General features: G+C 37.3%; 1 protein-coding gene across 1 annotated transcript in view; it reads left to right on the forward strand.

Moving 5' to 3' along the window:
- LOC121312940 (SH3 and cysteine-rich domain-containing protein-like) overlaps positions 1-24,388 on the forward strand; it is a 55,808-nt gene that overhangs the window by 15,938 nt on the left and 15,482 nt on the right. Inside the window, exons 3-8 of the mRNA XM_041244919.1 lie at positions 3,381-3,481; positions 7,888-7,969; positions 8,119-8,237; positions 9,618-9,705; positions 21,641-21,708; positions 23,897-23,991. Coding sequence (XP_041100853.1) covers positions 3,381-3,481; positions 7,888-7,969; positions 8,119-8,237; positions 9,618-9,705; positions 21,641-21,708; positions 23,897-23,991 — 553 coding nt within the window. The remainder of the gene's footprint in view (positions 1-3,380; positions 3,482-7,887; positions 7,970-8,118; positions 8,238-9,617; positions 9,706-21,640; positions 21,709-23,896; positions 23,992-24,388) is intronic.

The raw sequence follows: 24,388 nt of genomic DNA on the forward strand, positions 1-24,388 counted from the left end.
ACCCTTGTATAACATTGACTAAAAGAGAAAACTGCCCAACAGGATTAACTGCCAAAACTGCCAAGGAAATCCAAATCTAAGGCCAGTTTTGTTATGTTTTTTAGTGGATAACTAATAATTATTTTCTGAGGAAAGACATACAGTAACCAACCCAATGTCCCTTGTTGGTTATGTCTTCTGGTGGTTAGCTCTTTGTTTATTAATATCCTTTTTCACTGTTAACATATATATTTTTAGTTATTATTATTTTTAAGTTACTGTGACAGGGTAGCATCACTGGCGAATTGTTTTGACCAAGAAGGAGACTCAGAGACAAGAAAGCTGCAGGTATAAATGCACTTTTGTACACTTTAATTAGAAATAATAAAATAAACAAACAAAACACAGGAACAAACAAACAGTGGCACGGTGGCCAAAACAAACATTTAAACAAAACAATACATATACTTCAAACACAGTAGTTTCAGGCTGAGCTGCTGCTTACTCTGACACACGGCTTCATAAACTCCCCTGAACACCAACAATACTTCTCTCTTTTTAATTCCACACACAGCAAACAAAACACGAACCTCCACTTCTATCACCAACATTAATTCTCAACTGTAATTTCTGTCTAACACCCGTGAACACCTATTTTATATACCTGTGTTTACAAGGAGAAATGTATCCCCCACCCTGTATCCCCCTCACACCAACATACACACATTCACAGGCAGGACTTTCACCCTGTCGTACTGCCACAGTTACCCACACCATCACTTTTCTATATGTCAAAAGGGACAGTCTTAATATGCGTCACTCAAGTTTGAATGGACAGTGGAAAACCAAAGTATGTCACATCTGTGAAATAGCTACTGAACTGTGGAAATGTGAGCAAGCTAAAAAAAAAAAACAAAAACAGTCAAATCTAAAAGAAATTGATCCTGATATTGACAAAGCATGCAAATGTGTGGTGTGTAGATCTCCTGCCCACATCACCTCTAGATGAAGAGTTGATGATGGCTACTTTCTCCCAAAAAGGCTACTCTTTCTTTAATCTGTAAAAATAATGAGATCTGATGTACGTTAATGCCTTCTTACATTGGAAACATTCTCCATAATCTTGGAACTGTCTTTTCTATAGAACCCTTGAGGGGCTAGGTTTGGTGGAAAGGATAACTCACTTTTTCAGTTCCAAAAAAAACAGCAGTATGAACATTGCTAGACCTTGCAACAATACATCATCATCAGCGAAAAAAAAAAAACCCCAAAAAAACAAACAATGAAGTTAAAAGTCCAAACTTTGGCAGTACCAGTACACCATTACAATCTGAACATTTTCTTTTCAAAAGTTTTTGCCTTTTCTACAATCATGACTGTTTTCACTGTGATCTCCTAGTTTTTCCTTCTGGGCACACATTTTTAACAACATTTACATATATGTGTTGAGAGCATGTGAAAAGTGGTTTTAATTGCATCAGTGCTGTAAGTAAAGGCATTGATTATATAATTGAATTGTGTTTTCCATAAGAGCCATAACGTAAGTGTGCTGGAAACAGTGTGTCTGAACAAAAGGCAAATTAAACCAATAACTGAATTTGAAGCTACTGTACAATATATCAGCATATTACCAGCAGCAATTAAAGTGCAGATAGAGCCATTTAGGTTAGTAAATGGAAAATTCAAAACTTGAATCTTTACTCTCAACCACTATGCCACAAAATTGAAGCCTGTGAGCACGTATTTTGTGAAAGCAGTACTTACTGTTCATGTTTTTTTTTTGTTTGTCAACTAAAGAAAAAAAAAATTTAACTGGGTTGAGACGAAACTGTTTGGAAGATGTTTTATAAACTGGTATTAGATTGTGCACTATTATTGAGCAGTACACTTACAAAACGTACGTCTTGTGGGAAATTATACATCAATAAAATAGAGAAACTTTTTTAGAGAATGTTACAAACTGGCGCTGGAAAAATAAGTCACAAGATGAAGGCCCAATTGTTGGAAAAACAATTGGCTTTGTCTGTTTGGCCTAAACAAAAACATTTTGGAAAAACTATTGGGATGCCATTATAAGAACTATATTTTACCATGAAGAAATGCTAGCAGACCATTTGCGGACCACTGTGTTACCAGCAACGACAGCAAAAGGAATTTGGAACAAATATTGTACAATGGTCTCAGTAAAGTACTTAGCTACATAGCTGTCCAATACTGATACCATTGGTAATAATATGAAAATGTTATCACTTTGGTACTGTAATGGATGCCCCCTTGCAGCTGATAATAGTGTTGACATAAGGACCACATACTGTACCACATGCTGTTTTACCTGATTTTATATAACAGTGAAACTTCTTAACCACTGAAGTGCCAATGAAGACCATTTCACTGGCTGAGAGCAAGAACTTTGGGCCCTATAATACACTGGTGTAACAATAAGACATGGCTTATTAACTTGAAAATTAATCTATAATCACACTTTCTGTTATTACACCTGTTTCATATTTTCCTTTGTTTTAAAATACAGCTTATGTTCAACATAGTTTAATAAGGAGAAGTGGAAAATCCAGGACATTTTAACCACATAATTCCAAAAGATGAAGAAATATGTTAAGGCTGGTCCATATATCAACACTTTGAATTGTGTAAGTTAAGAAATGTGTGCTCTTAGCCAGTGATTTGGTGTGAATAGTTGAAGATGTAAAACATTATTTTGTCTTTGATCTCAGAGGATATCACTGGCACACTGTAATGACTGGCAGTGGTCAAAATGATATGTGTCCCTTTCTTTATGAGAGTGCTTGAGAAAAAGGGTACTTGCCTTTTAACTGACATATACTGTATTTCAATATCACATTGAAAATATATCAGAGGGGTACATTTCCAACAATGTTAGTGCACCAGACACACAAAGCTTTTTTTACACTGCAAAGTATTCAGTATATATGTTCCAAACATATATATATATATATATATATATATATATATATATATATATATATATATATATATATATATATATGATAATATATATATGATAAGTATTGTGCATATCACCTCTATGGGAGAATTACTTTAAATAAAACATAATACAAATATAAAACAAATAAATTGAATTCAAATTTTCAAATTTGACATTTTTCAAAATCTAATATGAAATACTATTATTGTGGCTTCTGGTAGACTTATTTGATTACATTATGTTCAGTAAAATATCTAATTTATGTCTCAATCTTAAAATTCTGGCCATAGCTGTACATATGAAATGCATTAGGAGTGGTAGCCAATTTATAGTTGATGTGAGTTAAGTGAACTTCTTTGATATTTTAGAGTAAGTACAGCCCAGTGAACGTGGAAAATATAGATCGCTTGCATTTCAGTGTGTGTATTTTTGGCAGGCACCAACACCAAACATGGACTGCGCTGCAAGGCATGCAAAATGACCATCCATCACAAATGTGCAAACAGTGTTGGGCAACAGCACTGCGTGGGCAAACTGGTAAGCGATTGACTGATTATTTTCTCGAGCTGTACGCTATCTGAAAATATTCACTGTGGAAAATGCATAATGACTGAAAAGATACATTTTTCTATGGAATTGCAGTATGCAAGTCAGATAGAACAGTGGCAATATTATTCCAAACTTATGTGTAAAGCCATGACATGACATTGTCAGTACCATTAGGGCTCTTGCATTGTTAAATCGCTGGCTTGCACCCATCCCTCTGCGTTTTGATCTATATCTGTCCCTATTCATCTTTCTCAGTCTTTCTTCATGCATCCCCATGCATTTTGATCAATAGTCTGTGAGGAAATTAGTCGCAAACATGACAGACCTTGTACATCATTATCAGCCTACAACACCTCTCTGGGGAGGTTGTCAGTCACGACTCTGCCACCTTAATAACTTCAAAAATGTCATGAAAAAAAAAAAACCTTAAGATATCACTTGGTGTTTTAGGCAGCTGTTTTGTCTGCTTGTCATCTAAGAGGTTATAAACCTCCGGGTATTATTGTGATTTTCATATCTGAGTATACCTACCACCAGTCAACATACATCACTGCTGAAATCCATCAGTCTATAAATAGTAAAACGCAAGCTGTGTTGTTGTCCTGCTGAAGCTCTTCGAAGGATGAACTGACCTATAATAAGCTGCATATTATTGGTTTCCTTCATGAAATTATATGAATGAAATGCAATTCCCAAAGCTGGGGTCCATGTGTACACATGCATAGTGACATAGTCACAATTCACCTTTCTTGATATTCATTAAAAGAGATGTGGAGTGAATGCAATTGTAAAACAAACAAACAAAAAAAACATTTAAAAGAAAATGACTGCAGCTAACACTAGGATTACATTTTAACAGGAGGCCTGGTACTAAATGTGTGACGTGAGTTTGAGGGTGTCTCAACATAGCCTTCTGTTTACACACCACAGATGCACTACGCAGGTCAGCACAACCCCCGTGAATACTGGCAGCTACAGCAAATATACACATATGTACTGTATACTCAGACAGGCACACATAGCGTGTCAACAAGCTACTATTTCTAATGTACCAAAACATTGTTGTTGTCAAAATCCTATTCTAAATTTGAAAAATGCCACATTGTTGTGTAAAGCGGGTAGTGTGAGACTCCTTGGCTTCAAAAAACAAACAACTACATATATACATACATACATACATAGAAGCAAACAACTAAATAGACCTCCTTGCCTGTTTAAGTGTTGTTTTTATTATTATTTATTTCTTAGCAGACGCCCTTATCCAGGACGACTTACAGTTGAATAACAAAAATACATATCAAGAATTACAGTACAATTAAGAGCAAGATACAAGTGCAGGGTTAAATACAGTAAAATAGGGAGCAGATAAGTGCAAGTTAAAGTGCATTAAAAGCAGCGTGCTGTATTGTCAGGAAGGGGAGAGTTGAGTTTTACAGGTGTTGTCTGAAGAGGTGTGTCTTGAGGAGACACCGGAAGGTGGTCAGGGACTGGGCAGTCCTGACATCTATGTTGAGGGTATAGAGGTAGCTGGGTGCAGTCTGGTCAAGGAATCGGTAGGCGAGTACAAGAGTCTTGAACTGGATGCGAGTGGTGATCGGGAGCCAGTGGAGTGAGCAAAGCAGTGAAGTAGCGTGGGAGAAGCGAGACAGAGAGAATACCAGGCGAGCAGCAGAGTTCTGGATGAGCTGGAGCAGATGGGTGGCGGACACAGGAAGGGCAGCCAGGAGGGAGTTGCAGTAGTCTAGGTGGGAGAGTACCAGGGCCTGGACGAGGAGTTGCGTGGAGTAGTTGGTGAGGAAAGGTTGGATTCTTCATATGTTGCCCAGGAAGAATCGGCAGGTGCCTGCTGGCAGGTGCAACTACAGGACTGTAGTTACGGAGGGAGGTGAGGTTGAGGGTAAGTTTTTTGAAACAGAGGGTATTGGGGTTGAAGCGTAAAGGAAGTAGAGGAGTTATAGAGTATGCGAATATCAGATTTTAGAGGAGAAAAAAGGCAAAGTCATCAGAGGAGATAGATGAGGAGGGAGGGTTGAGGAGAAAGGAGAAGGTAGAGAATAGTTTCTAGAGGTTGTTAGTGGAGGATTGGATAGTAGATTGGAAATTGGAGTGTTTAGCAGAGGAGACAGTAGAGGAGAAGGAGGAGAGGGGGGAGTGGTAGAGGTCTAGGGCAGCAGGGAGTTTGGTTTTCTTGCATTTCTTTTCTTGTTCTTGCTGAGCGGAGCACAGAGGAGATCCAGGGTTGGGGAGGGGAGGGGCGGGCTGGTCGGAAGGTGAGGGGACAGAGGGAGTCGAGGGAAGAGATGAGGGATGAGAATAGGGTGGAGGTAGCAGAATCTACAGAGTTGGGAGAAGGAGTCGATAGGAGGGAGGTGAAAGAGCGGTCGAGGCAAGGACAGAGGGGGAGAGAGAGCGGGGGTTACAGCTGGAGGTGACAGTGGGTGTAGGTGGAGTGGGGAGAGATGGGAGAGACAGAGAAAAAGAGATAATGATCAAAAAGGTCCAGAGGGGTGACAGAGAGGGTGGAGGGGCAGCAGACCTTGGAGAAGGTGAGGTCCAGTTGATGGCCAGCTTTGTGGGTAGGAGGGGATGGAGAGAGAGTGAGAGATAAGTTGAAGGAGAGAAAGAGAGGAAGGAATCTGGCAGAATGGGTGGGTTTGGAGAGATGGATATTGAAATCACCTAACAGGGCTAGATAGAGAGGGGAGGGAGGAGAGGAGATAGTTGAGTACATCGAGAAAGTGAGTGAGAGGTCCAGGGGGACGGTACAGTACAATTAGCAGAAGTCGACAGGGAGAAGTTAGTTGGGCAGCATGAAATTCAAAGGTATTAACAGAGTGAGGAGAGGTCAGAGGGGACAGAAAAGAGTAAGGAGAGAGGAGAAGACCAGTCCCACCTCCCCGTCCAGTGAGAACCTGGTTTCAGTGAGAGCAAGGAAATCGAGAGAGAGGTGGGAGGCAAAGGCAGAGATGAAATCAGCTTTGTCAGCAGAGGATTAACAGTTCCAGAGGGCACCAGAGAGAGTGGGAGGGGGGGAGAGGCAGAGGGATGAGGTTAGAGAGGTTAGGGGAGCAGTGGCGAAGAGAGGACAGAGGACAGGAGTGAGAGGACAGAATAACAGGGATGTGAGAGACAAAGCAGGACAGGTGAGACAGATAGGTACAGTAGTAGTGGGGGGGCAGGAGTGGCGGGAGGTGGGTACAGACCTGTCTAGTAATTGCCATCTTCCAGAGCACTGCTAGGTTCGGAATTTCTCCAACAGCCTCTCCTCGTAGGTCTCTCCTCGCTGGACTCCCACAGCTAAACTCCCGGCTCTTTGGTAGAAAGGCTCTTCAGTTGGCTGGTGCTTCGTGCTGGCGCACAAATAGGCTTGCTGTCTATTATACTAACTAGATGGATAGAAGCTGTGTGTAAACCAATCAAATTGCAAATCAACCTCTATTTGATTTAACTGCACTCACCTGGTACTAATCACAAACAGTAAATCACCTAATTAAAAAAACAACACTTTTATAATGTTACTTAAATACAGCTAATGTTAACTACTTGAAGCAGGATCACTTACCTATCTGCCTGTGGTTACCTGGTTGACTTCCCTTCAGCTGTTGCTTTTTAGGTGAACCCTACAATGTTTCTATATGAGTGACAAGTCCTGTTTACTGTAAAAACTATACTATATTACCTGAAAGATTGATTTAGAGGGGTTCTAACTTTGTCTACAAATGAAAGCCGAACAGTTATATTTACTATGTAAAGTTGTTTTTACCTTTAATGGAACTGCCATAGCATATATTTGCAGAAATGTACTTTTCTACTGCCACATTCTTATTTTTCCCAAGTATATCTTTTCCTATGTAGGCCCACATGTGCAGTTTTCTGTAAATGTAACCTATTGTATGTCCATTCTAACCTAGCACCATTATCAACGCTTCCCTTTCAAATGTTGAATATCTTTTGTTTTTTTTCTTGTTTTTTATTCTTTGATTCAGGCTATACTGACTTGTCGAGTACTATAAAACTTCCTGTCCAGTACGGCATGTGGCGTTAGTCTCATCTACATGTACCATAACGCAGCAGCAAATTACATTTCTATACCGTTGTCTTTTAAATATTTTCACAATCCAAATTTAAGTAGAAAAATCAGCCCAAAAAAAGGGGGAAGCCATGATAATGTTTTTAGTGTTCTACTGGTATGTAGTAACATTGATGTTCAAACTTTGGTCCCTTAAAAAATATTTTTTTAAGAGAATAAAGAAAGCATGTGTAATGTTTAAAAATGACAGAGAAGGAAGACATAAGCAGTGTGTTTTGTTGAGCCTAGTTAGTTGTATGCTGTATGTGCCGCTGTTGTATTGATCTTGCCATTGATGTGTCGTCCCCCCCCACCCCCCCACAAGCCGAAGGGATTTCAGCGTTACTACAGCTCCCCACTGCTCATCCAAGAACAGTTTGGCTGTATCAAAGAGGTGATGCCTATCGGTGAGTATCAGTTTTGATCTGCGCTCCCTTCCAAATGCACATTCCCAGTGCGACATGTGCACGTCTCATTGCTCCTAGCAATTCTCTGCTCACTTGTCTGTTCTGATTTGTCTCTCCCCTTGCCCACCCCCTCACTCTCCTACTGCTAGCCTGCGGCAGTAGGGTTGACCCAGTGTATGAGACTCTGCGGTTTGGGACCACACTGGCACAGAAAACAAGGAGGACTGGGAGCACTGGGAGCGGGTCTGAATCCCCCCAGCGCAACTCTGTAAGGGAATCTGAGTTCTACATTTATTTATACATTTTTGTGATATCCTTGTTATTGTAGTTTGAACTGCTTCAGGTAAGACAAAGTGCCATTGTAGTATATTACTTTGACCGTATAATCCTGTTAAACTATGTGAAACTACAGTTTGGTAAATGCAAAGCATATTGCTTCCTAGTTATTTCGCAATTTGACTTACATATTTAAAAAGCAAGAAATGTTGAAATCAACGAACAGATGAATGGCAAAGAAATATACTGTAATAGTATTAAATATATCTACTTTAAAAAAAAGACTGCGGCGTAGCTCTGTAGTCTACATATGGTAGTTCGGCTTGTGATACAGTCATTTCAACGCCCCCTCCCCTCCCATCCCCGGGGTCCCAGCCCCCTAATTTCATAACCACCAGCTTACAGTACCTGTGACTTGTTCCACTTCCAGAAAATATCAGCCTGACAATTCTGGAAGCCAGAAAAGACTGTTATTTATCACTCACCAGGGTTGTGTTGTTTACTGCACAGGTTATCACCATTTGCCAGAATGCCAGCAAGATAGGGCCAGACAGACAGAAATTATCATCTCTCAGACTGAGACTGAATAAAAAGTATAAAAAAAAAAAATAATAAAAGTGTGTTGGGCTTAATCTTAGTTTAATAACTCACTTTGATAGCACAAGCAGTGGTTATTTATGATACAAGCTCATAATTCTGTGATGGAAGAGAGCAGTAGCAATCATAGCAGCCCTGATTGCTGCTATTAATACAGGAAACATGGAAACTGTTTTGTGTGTGTGTGTGTGTGTTTTCTTTTAGTTCTCATCTGAAATGTAGAAACTGATTAGCTAATATAAGAGTCAAACCGACTTGAATCCTTTCAGGAAAATTGTCTCTAGTATGGTCTGGGTGTAACTGCCCAATAATAATGATAGATCATTGTTATACAGTACAATAGGCAAGTATAATGCATTCCTGTATATGCAGCCATTACCTGTACTACATGGTATCCAAATGGAACCATCGGTTCTACTCTTCTCAAGGAGCCCAAACAGAAGTAGCAAAGAATTACAATGTTATACAGCCCTTTTTGTGTTCCCATAAACCATTAATGTCTGAAGCAGTGGTCATTATCGGCTAGATAATTGACCATGGTGATAGTTAGGCTCCCCTGAGCCGCCCATTGGCGAACAAATGTTTTTTGGGAGGTTTTTTTATGTTTGAAGAGTTAAAAGTGAGTGAGGTAATGATTGCTCTAGAACCTTATTGGCTGAGATGATCCGTGAGGTTTATTATGCTGATTATTCTAAAGTCTCAGCACCACAGATTGGTTAATTGTATAATGAACAAACCTGTTGTCTTTCTGATTGGCTCCTCTGTGACCCTACAGAGCTCTGACCTGGCTGGAGTACCTGAGGAAACAGATGCTCATGGCAGCCTTGCAGGCCCCAACAGGAAACGCTGTGACAGTGACAGTGGTGAGTTGGTGTGTCATTGAAGCATTAAGACACGACAGGGGATGGGTTGACATGACATGACCACACGCGTAAGGCATTATAAGGCACAATGTGATGCCTTAAGTGTGCGGTTATATCATGTCAGCCTATCCCCTGGAGTTTCTTAATGCTATTATAAAATTGTTATACAATTAGTAGATTTATTTACTTTTTAAATGAACACAGCAAATTTAAAACAGTCTTTCAAATAACAGTAAATATCACTATGCACAAGAAAATAGGCAGTTCCAGTGAAAAGTAAATTTGTTTAAGGGTTTTATTTTAATAAATGGACATTGTTTATTGATAAATGTAATAAATATTGATTATAATGTGTATTAAGTAAATAATATAAATTATATTAAAATATTAGTATTATTATAATTACCTACTAATTTTATAATGGACATGCATATTTAAACTTTAGTAAAATGCACAAAATAAATCTGGTAAAACTTTTAATCATAGATCAGTAACTTTTGGAATAAATGATCACTTGAAAATTCCCAGATTATTATTATTATATATTATTATTATTATTATATTATTAATTATTATTATCAGACGCGACTACATGTTACGCGACTTATTGTTACAAAATATCACAGTACAAAGTATCACATTACACAATACCACATTACAGATAAGAGCAGTTATAAAGTACAGTAAAATCAATAGAAAAAAGATACATTTCAAATAAGAGCAAAATTAGGAATACAGTAAATAATTACATTTAAGAGCAAGTTCGACTAAGAGCAGTTAAGAGCACATAGTAAATATGATAGATGGATAAGAACAATTTCAAATAAGAATACGCATATTGTGCAGTTTGAAAACCTGCCAGAAGGGGAGCTGTGGGTGAAAGCTGTGGCTTCTGTGAGAATGCTTGCTTCTCCACCTCTGCTGGTGTTACTGGAGGATAGGGTGTTGTTTTGTCTTTTCCACTTGATGTTGTTAGCATTATTAAAATTTTGCGTCTTCCACTAAATTCATTGTTCTGCAGTATGGTGGGTCATTCAAAAAGCGATTGATACTAGTTTGCAGACTTATAAAGCTTCAGATGCTGTATTGTGCTCCACCTTTATTCCTAATGGAACCAAAGTAAAATTCCCTGAGGAAATTGTTCAATGTAAGTACCTTTTTCTCGGAGACAGTTTTGTAAGATATTCACAGCCCATTTAGAAGCCTTGTTTGTGGGGTTTTTTGGTTGGTTTTTTTTTTTTCGTTTCAGTCAAGTTTGAGTTGATGTAGTTCTGGTTCGATTATTTCACTCTGCCATTTTTCTTTTAAAATGTTTTGAATTACTGGTACTTTGTCCGGTTCAGAAAATTAATCTTCATACCATTCTTCAACAGTTTTTCCATTAAAAAGGTTAAAATGTGATTCTGGGTCAAACTTTTTTAAAGTTAGTGGTTGCTTATATAGGTAAACAATTAGAGATCAGGATTTTTCCAAACAGGTTTATAATGATATTTAAGATATTTTAACAAAAATAGAGAAATTGAGAATCAGACAGTATGATGAATTCATCAAAGATAAAATTTGTGTGACAAAATGCTGTATTTAAATGAACAATTAAACATAAAGGGTTTATTTTTTTAACTTACCACATATAAAGCACCACTTCAGAAAAATGAAAAATTATAATAAAATAAACATTTCAAAAGAAACTAGTGTGTAAACAGGTATATAGATGCAAAACTGTAAAAAAAAAAAAAAAAAAAGTTCTGCCAAAGCGCTGTGGCTAGCTTCAAGATGAAATCTCTCCTACTGATATTTTCCCCGGTGCATTCCTTGTACAAAACAAAGGAATTGATGGCTGCCAGGTCCAGTAGAGATAACAGGCTTGTGTTAAATATAACAAATAGAATATTATAGGTTGTATTCAAAATAAAAGCATGTATTATAAAAGGCAGTCAAAATTACAGCTTTGGCGGTTCTAGGTGAACGGACTAATAACTTCCATATTTTCTTGATCCTATCTTTCAAACGCTGTCAGGGTATTTAATACATGTATTTAGGAAAAGTCATAAACGGACAATCACATAATTTTCAGACACAGAGTAATTTAAATTAGTATTTAAATTACTCTGTCTGCATGTAGTAAACTGTGGCAAAATATCCCCCTGAAAGAGGGTAAATAAGGTTTCATTTTTATTTTATTTTTAATCCGTTCCATCCTATTTTTAGTCACACGCCAGATAATCGTAAATCAGCATATGTGAAGTGTTCTAAATAAATGTACATTTTGCATGACAAAATGCACAATTTTGAAGTTTACAAACTATACACAACATAGATATCCCCATTATTTTTTATTTCTATTTGGCTACTACTCATTGGTGGGCGAGCCGCCTCCCTGTACTCTACTAGTTTCTATTACAGTGAATTATACTTCCATTAATTTTTCTTGATCTCGTTAACATGCATTTTGATGAACAAGTTACCCTTATCTAGTCAATGAGACAGTAATTGATGTACGTGACTGTGACAGAGAAAGAATGATTCTTGGTGTTAGATCTCCCTCCCGACCCGCGATGGGGCTGTGTAATGGGAACAGAGTACCCTGGACTGGATGGCCCGACAATTCATTCTCAGGGTTCAGCGGAAGTCAGCCATCTAGAAAGGGGGCAGAGGTACAGTACACTAAATCATTGACCCGGAAGGTTAAAGGCATTAACACTGCAGATTGAAGGAGTGGGTGCACTCGTTAACCAAGGGGTCTTGCTTGACGGTATATAAAGGGGACATAGTGATGAGATCTGTTCCTTATTATGGTTAAGCTGAAACCGGAAGGCCCTATGTCCTTTAGTGTGTATGTACTGGATTATTGTTATTATTTACGGGACTGCGACCCATGATTATCCACTACACAATACGCATCCCTGTGTATTGCCAGCCCTCCTTTTATTTATTATTTGGTCATCAGACCATTTGGATTTACAAAATAAGACAGCAACCATTTCACCCGTACTCTCTTATCTAATTACCACTTTGCAAAGTGACCTGCGACAATTAAGCTTTTTAACAAGAAATATGTTCATTAATAACCTCATTGGCTGAATTTCAAAGCATTAATAGATTCATTTTATTAACAAATTTAGTTTGAAAATCACTTGCTACTAAAGCTGTTGTTACTATACCGTGAGTCCCAGTTGAGAAATAATTAGCATAGGAGTCAGCAGTGTTCAAGTGTAGTCTCTTCAGACAAGCACACAGAAGACCAATGAAAAGGCCTAACGCTATTTCAGTATACTAGCTACACCATTACATTCCTTGTCTCACTCGGAATAGGTTAATCTGAATAAGAAGAAAAAACAATACCACTAAAGCCTGCTAACACTGGTCATCCCATTCTGTCAATATGCTCCTGCCATACAGAAATAATTTCCAAGTTTCTTGATGATGCTTTCAGACCCATTCTAAAATCGCTACCTACATCTCTTTTGTCCTTCTTCATCTGGATGGAAAAAGCAATGTTGTAAACAAGATGTTGTTAAACAAGTTGTCTTTCAAAAGACAAGTTCTGGCGGATGATAACAAGATGACTTTAAAATAGAAAGTTAATTCCAAGAGGTACCAAAGTGCCTAATTAGAAAATTAATTTGTGTTCTTGCAGTGATTTATCCCACAAGTTAAGAACATAAGAAGAACATAAGAAAGTTTACAAACGAGAGGAGGCCATTCGGCCCATCTTGCTCGTTTGGTTGTTAGTAGCTTATTGATCCCAAAATCTCATCAAGCAGCTTCTTGAAGGATCCCAGGGTGTCAGCTTCAACAACATTACTGGGGAGTTGATTCCAGACCCTCACAATTCTCTGTGTAAAAAAGTGTCTCCTATTTTCTGTTCTGAATGCCCCTTTTTCTAAACTCCATTTGTGACCCCTGGTCCTTGTTTCTTTTTTCAGGCTGAAAAAGTCCCTTGGGTCGACACTGTCAATACCTTTTAGAATTTTGAATGCTTGAATTAGGTCGCCACGTAGTCTTCTTTGTTCAAGACTGAACAGATTCAATTCTTTTAGCCTGTCTGCATATGACATGCCTTTTAAGCCCGGAATAATTCTGGTCGCTCTTCTTTGCACTCTTTCTAGAGCAGCAATATCTTTTTTATAGCGAGGTGACCAGAACTGCACACAATATTCAAGATGAGGTCTTACTAGTGCATTGTACAGTTTTAACATTACTTCCCTTGATTTAAATTCAACACTTTTAACAATGTATGCGAGCATCTTGTTAGCCTTTTTTATAGCTTCCCCACATTGTCTAGATGAAGACATTTCTGAGTCAACAAAAACTCCTAGGTCTTTTTCATAGATTCCTTCTCCAATTTCAATATCTCCCATATGATATTTATAATGTACATTTTTATTTCCTGCGTGCAGTACCTTACAGTTTTCTCTATTAAATGTCATTTGCCATGTGTCTGCCCAGTTCTGAATCTTGTCTAGATCATTTTGAATGACCTTTGCTGCTGCAACAGTGTTTGCCACTCCTCCTACTTTTGTGTCGTCTGCAAATTTAACAAGTTTGCTTACTATACCAAAATCTAAATCATTAGTGTAGATTAGGAATAGCAGAGGACCTAATACTGATCCCTGTGGTACACCGCTGGTTACCACACTCCATTCTGAGGTTTTTCCTCTAATCAGTACTTTCTGTTTTCTACATGTTAACCACTCCCTAATCCATGTACATGTGTTTCCTTGAATCCCAACTGCGTTGCTTGAATCCCAGTTGTGATGTATCTTCAGTGTGGTCATTTGTTTTGAAAATTCTGGCAACAAGTGTTAATTCTCATACTTCGTAGATGTTCTACGAAGCATTTTGCTAAGTACTGGTTTAAACTTTCTATATTATATATATATATTAATATATATATATATATATATATATATATATATATATATATATATACACATTACTGTGCAAAAGTTTTAGGCAGGTGTGAAAAAATGCTGTAAAGAAGAATGCTTTCAAAAATAGACATGTTAATAGATTATATTTATCAATTAACTAAATGCAAAGTGAGTGAACAGAATTCAAACTCGTCTTTGGTTGGCCACCACACTGGTGGGAAACGGAAATGAGAAACGCCGGTTTCGGCCACCGTAATATAATATATAATATATATATATATATATATATATATATATATATATATATATATATATATATATATCTATTAACATTTTACCCCAATTTGGCTGTTAAATGCATTTTCTACTAGCCATCAGAAAAAAAGAAAACCGTAACCTATCATAGTTTATTCTAATAAATGTAACTGACTGTTACACACTGCCAGCGTATGTTTGCAAATGCATTGTATACAACATAATATAGCATTTAGATTTCAAGACCACATCACTAACATACATTTTTTACATTGACTGAGTTATAAAATGTTATAGCTACCGGTAACTTGAAATCTGCAATTGTTTAAGAGTTGAAAACAATTAAAAAGGTCTAATTGAGCAAATTATCAGTTCAGTTAAGGGTCTTGTTAAGTAATTGAGAGCTCAGTGAGAATGAAAACCAGCAGACACAGGGGGTCCCCAGAACCTGGGTTGAAAAACATTGATTTAGAGGAGAGATCTCAAACTCCAGTGCACTAGAGCAGACATTCTGAAAAAACTTGAAACAGACTTTAAAGTTATAAGTGTAAAAAATTGTCAGGATGTTAACAATGAAAAGAAAAAATAGAGGTACACTATATAAACAGATGTAGCAACACGTGGGGACATGTAACGCTATATTTTTCGGAACCCCACAACTTGTTCTTTACGACAATTAAAATGTCACATGCTGATCGCACAATCGAAGACTATAAGTATACACTCACTCTAGGGGTCGCACCAAATCCATAGCTATATGTTCAAAAAGTGTATTAATTTTGGGTAGGGGCACTAAAGATGCTTTTTCATGTGAGTGGGGGGGGCAGTTAATCACATTTACTAACATGACAGCACGACTATGCCATGTGCTTCACATCATTACAGTGATTTGTATATTCCATCCGCCGTTTGTCCCATGATTGCTTTAGAACAGCATAAAAACTGCAGAAACACATTCTGTGAAATAGCACAACAGCAAGTAAATATAACATTATTGTTGATTGTGGTCTGTAAACTCTCTGTCAACAGATTTTCTTGAAGTAAAGTTTACCATAGTAAAATCACAGTGGAAACTGTGTTATGTGCATATTATAACCATGGGAAAACTGAAAAATGACCATGCATATATTTACCTTTGTAGACTTTTATTCTGGTTCTCTTTTGCTTTTTTAAAGAAAGGGTGTAAACTGTAGTAGGGACAAGCATACGACCCCCTGACTCTGAGTCCTATCTCTTATACACTGTGCTGCGCTACCACCACTGCGTAACTATTTACATGTTTAGAATAACAAGAGGCTTCCTGTGGCAGGCCCGGTAAGTTGTGGATATTTGCAAGGGTACAGAATGACTTTTATTGGGATAAGGCTACGGGTTGTGCACAGAGATGGCGGCTGAAAATTTTAGCTTACTATTTTATTTAAAGAATATCATTAAGTAACAACATGTGATTTAGAGATTATCATATTCTGAAGACCCCAAATTTTATTAATTAATGCACCACTCAAACCCTAAAACGTGTGGTGTTAGGATGTACATGGCATTTGGTATATGTATTTTTAGGACCAAAACCAAATTGATTCATGTTTTATTTGTGGCTGGCTAAATTACTTTTGAACTCATTTTACGTAAGCACCTTATCAAAAGAAGAAGCTTTAATGTTGAATGAGACTATAAATCTCACCAATTTACAATGTAAAAAAGATTTCTTACCATCACATAGTGCATTTGCCTAAGGACCTCTAGAATCAAAAATACCATTTCTATATATAGGATCTCATGGGTTTAGACTGCTTATGAACCAAATAATATTTGGCAGTTGAATGTTATCATTATTTTAATATGGCCCACATGAGCCACAGAGCATGCAAATCCAGTGTATTATTATTATTTGTAGTAGTCGTAGTAGTAGGTATAAGTCATAGTAGTAATTTCTTCCCTTCTGGAAAAATAGTGGATTTCATATACAGTATCCAGAGAGCCACTGTACCGAAGTGCAATTTAATTAATTCAGATAAAAGCTGATGATTTATCTTATTTCAAAGCTTGTGTTTTACTGATATTTACAGAAAAGCACAGCTGTTCAAAAACAAACACTATGAATATTATTGGATGTATTGTTTGGACAAGTATGGAATGAAATGAGTGATTATTTTATTGCAACATCTGGGTGTTGACGGGGAGGCAGGTGCAAGGGCTTCTCTTTAATCAACTAAGCAATCTATCAATTAGCCAATCTATCAATTAACCCTCCTATTTAAGCCCAGGGTCCTCTGTTTTTTGCGTTTGCATATTATCCCTCAGTGCTGCAGACCCCACTAGTTGGTTTCATTTCGGCCGGCCGTGCTTCCTTATGTGTCGTCAGGCATTCGCTTACATTGTTACATTTCCTGTGCTTTGTGAATAAGTTTGATAGGATTGGTTCTCCCTAATTTGTTTTAAGTTATATGCTTTTGTTTGGATCCATGCATGCTCTGCCCTGCTCAGTGTTCAGTACATTAATTGTGGCAGTATGTATTCACCACACCTTTTCGTTCTTGCTTCCACTGATTCCCTGATTTGGTAGTGGGTTGTCTTTCAAGGTTAGAAATTAAAAGGTCAGTTTCTGTTGTCTGTTTAATTCTTGATTACCTCCACCCCTGGGTGGGATCCAATGGTGGCACCCGTGGTGGTGCACACATTGAATCACGGGATAGCACGATTGAATCACAGGATTGTCTGTCCTATCCTGCTTGCTTTGTGTTTTGGATGTGCTTATTTGTGACATGGGCTGAACTTTAGAGGAGTGTCCTCATTTACATACAAATTTAGCGATTTAGCAAACCATCAACAGTGTTAGTGTTTGCATTTCAGTTGACCTGTGAAAACCAGGTCTAAACTGTGCGTTAAATACATGATCGACTGTAAATACCAGTGAAACTACCAGGGAAGCAGGCAATGAAAAGATAGAGAAAAAAAGAGAAATAAAAGAAATATGGAGTGCACACTGGATTTCTGCGTGGCCAGACAAAGAAAGAGGAGTCATCATTTGTCTTTTCTGAGCCTGTCTGACACACAATGTATACAGCAATTTCGCCTCAACACACAAACAACCACTGACATCTGCCAACTGCTTCAGACTGACCTGGAAGAAGACATGCAGAGAGCATACTGTGTGTTTGCCTGCAGCACCAAGGGTACCCGCTGCACTAGCATGTTATGCCACTGGCTCGTTCCAACATACTGTGGGTTATACTGCAGGCATGAGCCAGTCAGCTGTATCACGTGCAACGTGAAGTGCACCTGCAGTTTTAGTAAAGCTGGCAGGAGAATGTTTCCATTTCCCGGTCTCTCAGGAGCTGCAACAAAATACAAAGCAGGCTTTCTTGGTGTCCTGGGAGCCATCGATTGCACACATGTGCAGCTACGCACACCAACACAGAATAGGCATCTCTACATAAATCGTAAGGGAGGGGGGCTGTTCTGTCAGCGTGCAGGTAGTGTGTGATGCCAACAACTATATCACAAATCTGTATGCAAACTATCCTGGCTCCGCTCATGACTTGTTTATCCTTGCTAAAGCGACATGATTTTTCAGTCACTTCAGGCAGTGGGTTATGCTTCTGATGCAATTTTACAGGATCGGCCAATCGATCATAGAGTTTAAACATTTTAATGTGCAATTCCCTCACATCGGGTAGTGTGTTATATCCACTCGCAAGTCTCAGTCAGCAACCAATGAGTTCACCTTGTTCAGTCATATGACTGGAGACAGACATGCATGTATACTCTCTCTCTCTCTCTCTCTCTCTCTCTCTCTCTCTCTCTCTCTCTCTCTATATATATATATATATATATATATATATATATATATATATATATATATATATATATATATATATATGCACACACACACACAGGTATTCTATTGGTTTGCATATGTCTGTGCCAATATATTTTGAAAACAAGCCCTGACAGCCCCATAAACATTGTACTTTTTAACTATTAGACAAAATATTTACAGAATACAGTACTTAAAAACTGGTGCTATAACCAAGATTAATTTATTATTAATAGTGTTTTAATTCAATTATACCAAATACCGTTTTTATTTAATTAAGGGAAAACATAATACATGTTTTTATTATAACCATTTGGGCAACACAGTATGTTCCCTACATTGTAAATAAAAATGTGATTAGGTATAATTTAATTAAAATGCTATTAATAATAAATTAATCATGGTTGTAGCAGCAGTTTTCAATTATTATGTACATATTTTGTCTAATACTTAGAAATTACAATGCTTTTTTTTTTTAACTTTTCAAATTCAGAATGACTCTGCATGTCTGAAGGTAATGCGGCTGTCTGTTTATGACTTTTCCTAAATGCATGAGTTAAATACCCTGACAGCGTTTGAAAGGCAGGATCGTGAAGGAAGGAAGTTATAATCCTGCCCACCTAGAACCACCAAAGCAGTCATTTTGACCCTTTTACAATACATGTTTTTATTTGGAATATAACCTACAATATTCTATTATTTTTGTATACAAGCCTGTTGTTATCTCTACCCCCACTGAGCCAGCCATGCCAACTGCTTCACCCGCAGCAGTACCAAGGACAGTGACTCTAGCTGCACTGCCGGCACGAACAGGCATTCAGGAGAAGTTAAAAATACCAGTGTTGGTACTGTGGGAAGACATGCTGCACAAAATGTTTTGACTGAAACCTCAGGTCCCACACCAGACGCAAAACACAACATCGATAGCACTCTCTGTGCTTTTCATTTGTTGATTGATATGCGAATGCTACACCACATTCAACACTGTACTGTAGCAGAGGCACGTAAGATACAAAACGATGACTGGCAAGAGTTGAAGAAAAAAAAAAAACAGCCTGGTTGGAACAGTGAACAAGCAAGAGGAGAGCTTCCACCATCTATGCAAAACTTGCAACCACAGCTGTGCTCCAGTACAATTTTGAAACACAATGACTGTGCTACGCTAAATGTTGACAAGTGCAAGCCAAGAAAGAATGTAATTATTCTCAGCTCCCTTCATACGTCGGTTACCGTTGGGACTGTTAAAAAAAATTATAATAAAAACACACAAAGTACGGAGTGAACATTTTAGACCAGATGGCACTCTGTACTTCAGTGAAAGCGGGTTCCCTCCGGTGGCCAGTTGCTGTATTTTACAATGTACTGGACCTGGCAGCCATCAATTCCTTTGTTTTGTACAAGGAATGCACCAGGGAAAATATCAGTATGAGAGACTTCATCGTGAAGCTAGCCACAACTTCGGCATAAATATTTAGATCAGAAAACTGCAAAGCAGCAGGCAAATGCAGCACAAGAGAAAATGCCAGGTAGTTAAATGCAATAAAAATAATACTTCTGATATCTGTGCCCAGTGTGAAAGAGAAGTATGTGGCTAATGCACAAGAAAGGTTGAGAAGTGTTACATCTGTGTCGATTGTTCTACTTAGCTGCTACTTTGAAGTCCATTTCCTTGAACGCGCATTCACGATACATAATGGGAATTGAGTTAGTTTCTTTGTTATGTTACTTTAAAAAAAACTAATTCCGTTTTTAAAATTATGTATGACCATATACCTGTTTATACACTAGTTTCTTTTGAAATGTTTACTTTGTTATAGCTTTTCATTTTTTGAAGTAGTACTTTATATGTGGTCATTTAGGAAATAAACCCTTTTATGTTTAATTGTTCATTTAAATAAAGTGACATGCAAAGCTGGGTTTAAATTTTGCATTTTTGTGCGTAAAGTAGAGAAAAGTGTTCGTGAGAAAACAGTGTGCAAGAGAAGAGGGTTTTGGTTTTTGAGTTACCTGTTTTGGTATCTTTGATAACAGTTTCAGTAACTGTGTTAAGACAATAGAGAAAAACTAATATACCTAGCAGGCTTTGTTTTTTTTTTTTTTTTTTTAGGTCTACCCTACATGCAATACAGTACAAAGCACACCATGATGATGCGTTGTAGGATTCACGTTTTTGTAGGACGCATAGATAATAAAAATATTATTTTAAATTGAAACTGAATTATTTCAGCATATTTTCTTAAATCTCTCTCCTATTTTTATTCCTGCCGCCACCAGTAAATAAGCTCCTTCACCTGTTGTCAGTAGAATAAATACTATGGGCAACTTCAGACCTGCTGCCACCCACAATTTGTATGCTAATTGGAATTTTTCTGACAGGTATTTTTGCTTGTAATTAGTTAATAAGTAGGGTGTGACACTTTGGAAAATACAGTGCGCAGTCATCTCAATTTTCCCCCTGCAATTCTGGACAAATTACCGTAGCTTAGTAAGTGAGGCCCATAGTGTGGACAGGGCCTTAGTGACGGTGGATTACTTTACAACCCTGTACAATTCTCCTTGTCATAAATAAAGTTTCTAAATCTGTTTCAGAAAGCTTCAGGCGTTATTCGTTACAGGGTTAACCAGATCTTTTACAAATAATCCTAGAAAGAAATAATAGTAGTTATCTTTGAGGACAGTGTCTAACTATTATAAATGTTATGTTGGATTGCATTAGACATAAAAAAAATTGTCAGCTTGTACGGTTTCTTGGCAACTTGTTTTCTACCTAAAGGTAATTCAATTTGTAATAATACTAAATGAAACTTGTTTAAAAAAAATATATATGCAAATTCGTAAATGTCCATGCAAGGCCTTTTAAATTATGCAGTGCATGGACATTGAAGACTTAAGGTTATAAACCAGATTATTTTTTTTATTAGACACACACAGACAAAACATTTGTCTACTTGACTATATTGTATTTAAAATACTTTTTTCTTTCCTTCAGTGTTTACTTCACTACAAAATGGAACAGGACTCTTTCACACTGAAGAAAAGAAGCAGGAAAATTCCCCGGTAAGAGAGTTCTATGATTCACCTTCATGCACCTGCTGAAGTTTCTAATTAGACAGCTGTCGTTTTCACTTACCAGGCTGAAGGAGCAACTTTCATCTGCCTTGCTTCTTTTAGTGGCATGGGTACCTTGTATGTTTGCAGAGAAGTCATATTTTTAAAGGTTATGATTACTGAGGCCACAGAGGTGCTTAAAACACTACCATTGGGATGGCTGAAGCTGCAAATGATACAACATGAATCTGAACAAGAAGAATACAGTGGTTAAGATGGCTGTGATATTTCACATCCATACTAAGTTCCTCTATAAGCTCCCATGTTTTGGCAGTGTTTTTAACCGTAAGGTATTTCAGCCAGTCAAAAATGATTATGAACCCCAGGAAAGCTATTTATCACCACTCAGACTTCATGCTTCTCTGTCTTCTCTGAAGTCTGACAGTCAGCCTGTATAAGTTGCATTTCAACAATAAGCCAGCAATGGCTGTGCTCCAGAAATGTCAATTGCGCACAGTATCAAAAAAGTTCAACACTAATGGGTGAATACTGAATTCAACTTGGCTCTGTAGAAAACTAATATTCCTTGTAATTTCCTCTATTTACATCCAGTTATTGCTTTAGCTAGAATTTCTGTACAGCTTATAATATAGCAAAATAATGTGTGCTGGAACTTTAAAATCCCCTAATGGTGCTAATGTATGTGTGAAATTAAGCATATATGATCCATATATGCAGTCAGCGGCCTTTCCTTAAAAGTAAAAACATTTCACACCCAACTAGACCCCCTAATGTCAATAATGAATAATAAATTCATGTGAATAATATTTGATAAAGCCTTCCTAGGATGTACTAAACCATGACTGAAAGTTGTGACAATATTGTAGTTTTTTTTTTAATTAACTAGTAAACAGTGCTGAATAAACAATGCATTAAAATTGTCACTATTATTATTATTTATTATATTATTATTATTATTATTATTATTATTATTATATTAATTCATTCATTCATTCATTCATTCATTCATTCATTTGTTTATTTGTTTATTTGTTTGGTAGATGCCTTTATCCAAGGTGACTTATAGGTTTACAGGACAGTACAGGGTTACAATGCAAGCTTAATATATAATATAGTGTACTTTACAGTAAGTGCAAATAATACTGCTATTGTTAGAGGTACCTGAACTGAAGAACAGGTTTTTATTATTTTACTTTTTTATTATTGTATTATTTCCACTATTGGAAATACCCAGGATGCGAAATAGTCCACTGGTGGTTTATTAAAGAACTAAAGGTTACCAGAGCACTCATGGAAGTCTGTGCAAACCACATTAATCATGGAATATTGAGGGAAATGTTTGTATTCATCAGCAGGAAAAACTAGTGCTGCATAAAGTCACAAAAAATAAATGTTTTTTTTTTTTTGTTTTTTTTTTTTTTTTAATGTATAAGAATGCTTTACTGTCTGGTAAGTCCCTTCTCGTTGTGTTAGTGCCCTTGCCGTCTGCATGAGGCAGGCCTTACCAGGTGGTAAAGCCCTCTTATGAGGGATCTATTGCTTAAGTATGCATGTTTGGAAGTAGTTCCCAGTTGTGATGACTTGCCTCATGTTACTACATGATTTGGCACAGTAGCAGGATCCAGCCCTATGGGATCCACTGGATAGGATTAGTTCATTGAGGACTTAGTTGAACTCGCACCTTGATTTGTCCCTTGCAGTGAACAGGATGATTGTGATGTCACAGCTGAATTAAGGCCTTAGATAAAAGCAATAAAATAACTTTTTTTCACAATTCCAGGTTTATTTGAAATATCGTGACTGACGATAAACAAAATCTAGTCTGTATCATTGATTCGTTTTTCACATTTTTTTTAAATCTATCTGATTCTCTTGCTTTTTAAATGCCCTCTAGATTAATTTTAGGCCATAAATTTATAGCATTTAAATAGGAATAGCGTCCAAATTTGTTTACATTTTCTAGTTGTACAATTCACTACTTTTTCCTCATAATAACTGGTGATACACTTTGATCTCACTTTTTCAGCACAGTCCCCTGTGAAGTGCTGTATCAGAATAGCCAATATGTACAGCACTGTCTGTATAGAATCATGGGATTTATTATGTTAGACTGTGGTGAAAGTGCAGAGTTTATTAATGCAGTGCATCGCTAACAATGTGTAACACTCTCTTACAGGCAAAAAGAGAACAACATAAGGATTTATTACAGATGAACACCTATGTTGCCTTGTTCAAATTTATACCGCAGGAGAACGAAGACTTAGAAATGAGGTCAGTCCAAATGTCCCTGTAAATGCTATCTAATGATGAGTTCCTAGATTACAATCTCTCATGCTCAGGCAGCAAAAAGAAAAGAACTGACTACCGTTTGTCCAGAATAAAAACAGAAGGTTATAACAGAGATCTGACAATTTGATCCTAGCCTGGCAAAGAAGAGGCAGTTTGTGTATCTTTTTTCCTAATCGCAGGCTTATCTCGCCTGACCAGCTTCCATGGAACACAATATGTTTTTGTGTGACAAATGAATGTTTGATTTAAGGTATGGTATCAAATAGCCCAATAATGCAGGCCACTGCAGAAAACCTGCTATAGCCACATGAGTCCATACTTATCCAGTCTTCAAAGCAACGCTGTGATAATTGGTTTGTCCTGAACATTATAGCCATGC

This window comes from Polyodon spathula, chromosome 3 (genome assembly GCF_017654505.1).
Source record: "Polyodon spathula isolate WHYD16114869_AA chromosome 3, ASM1765450v1, whole genome shotgun sequence".
Taxonomy (NCBI): domain Eukaryota; kingdom Metazoa; phylum Chordata; class Actinopteri; order Acipenseriformes; family Polyodontidae; genus Polyodon; species Polyodon spathula.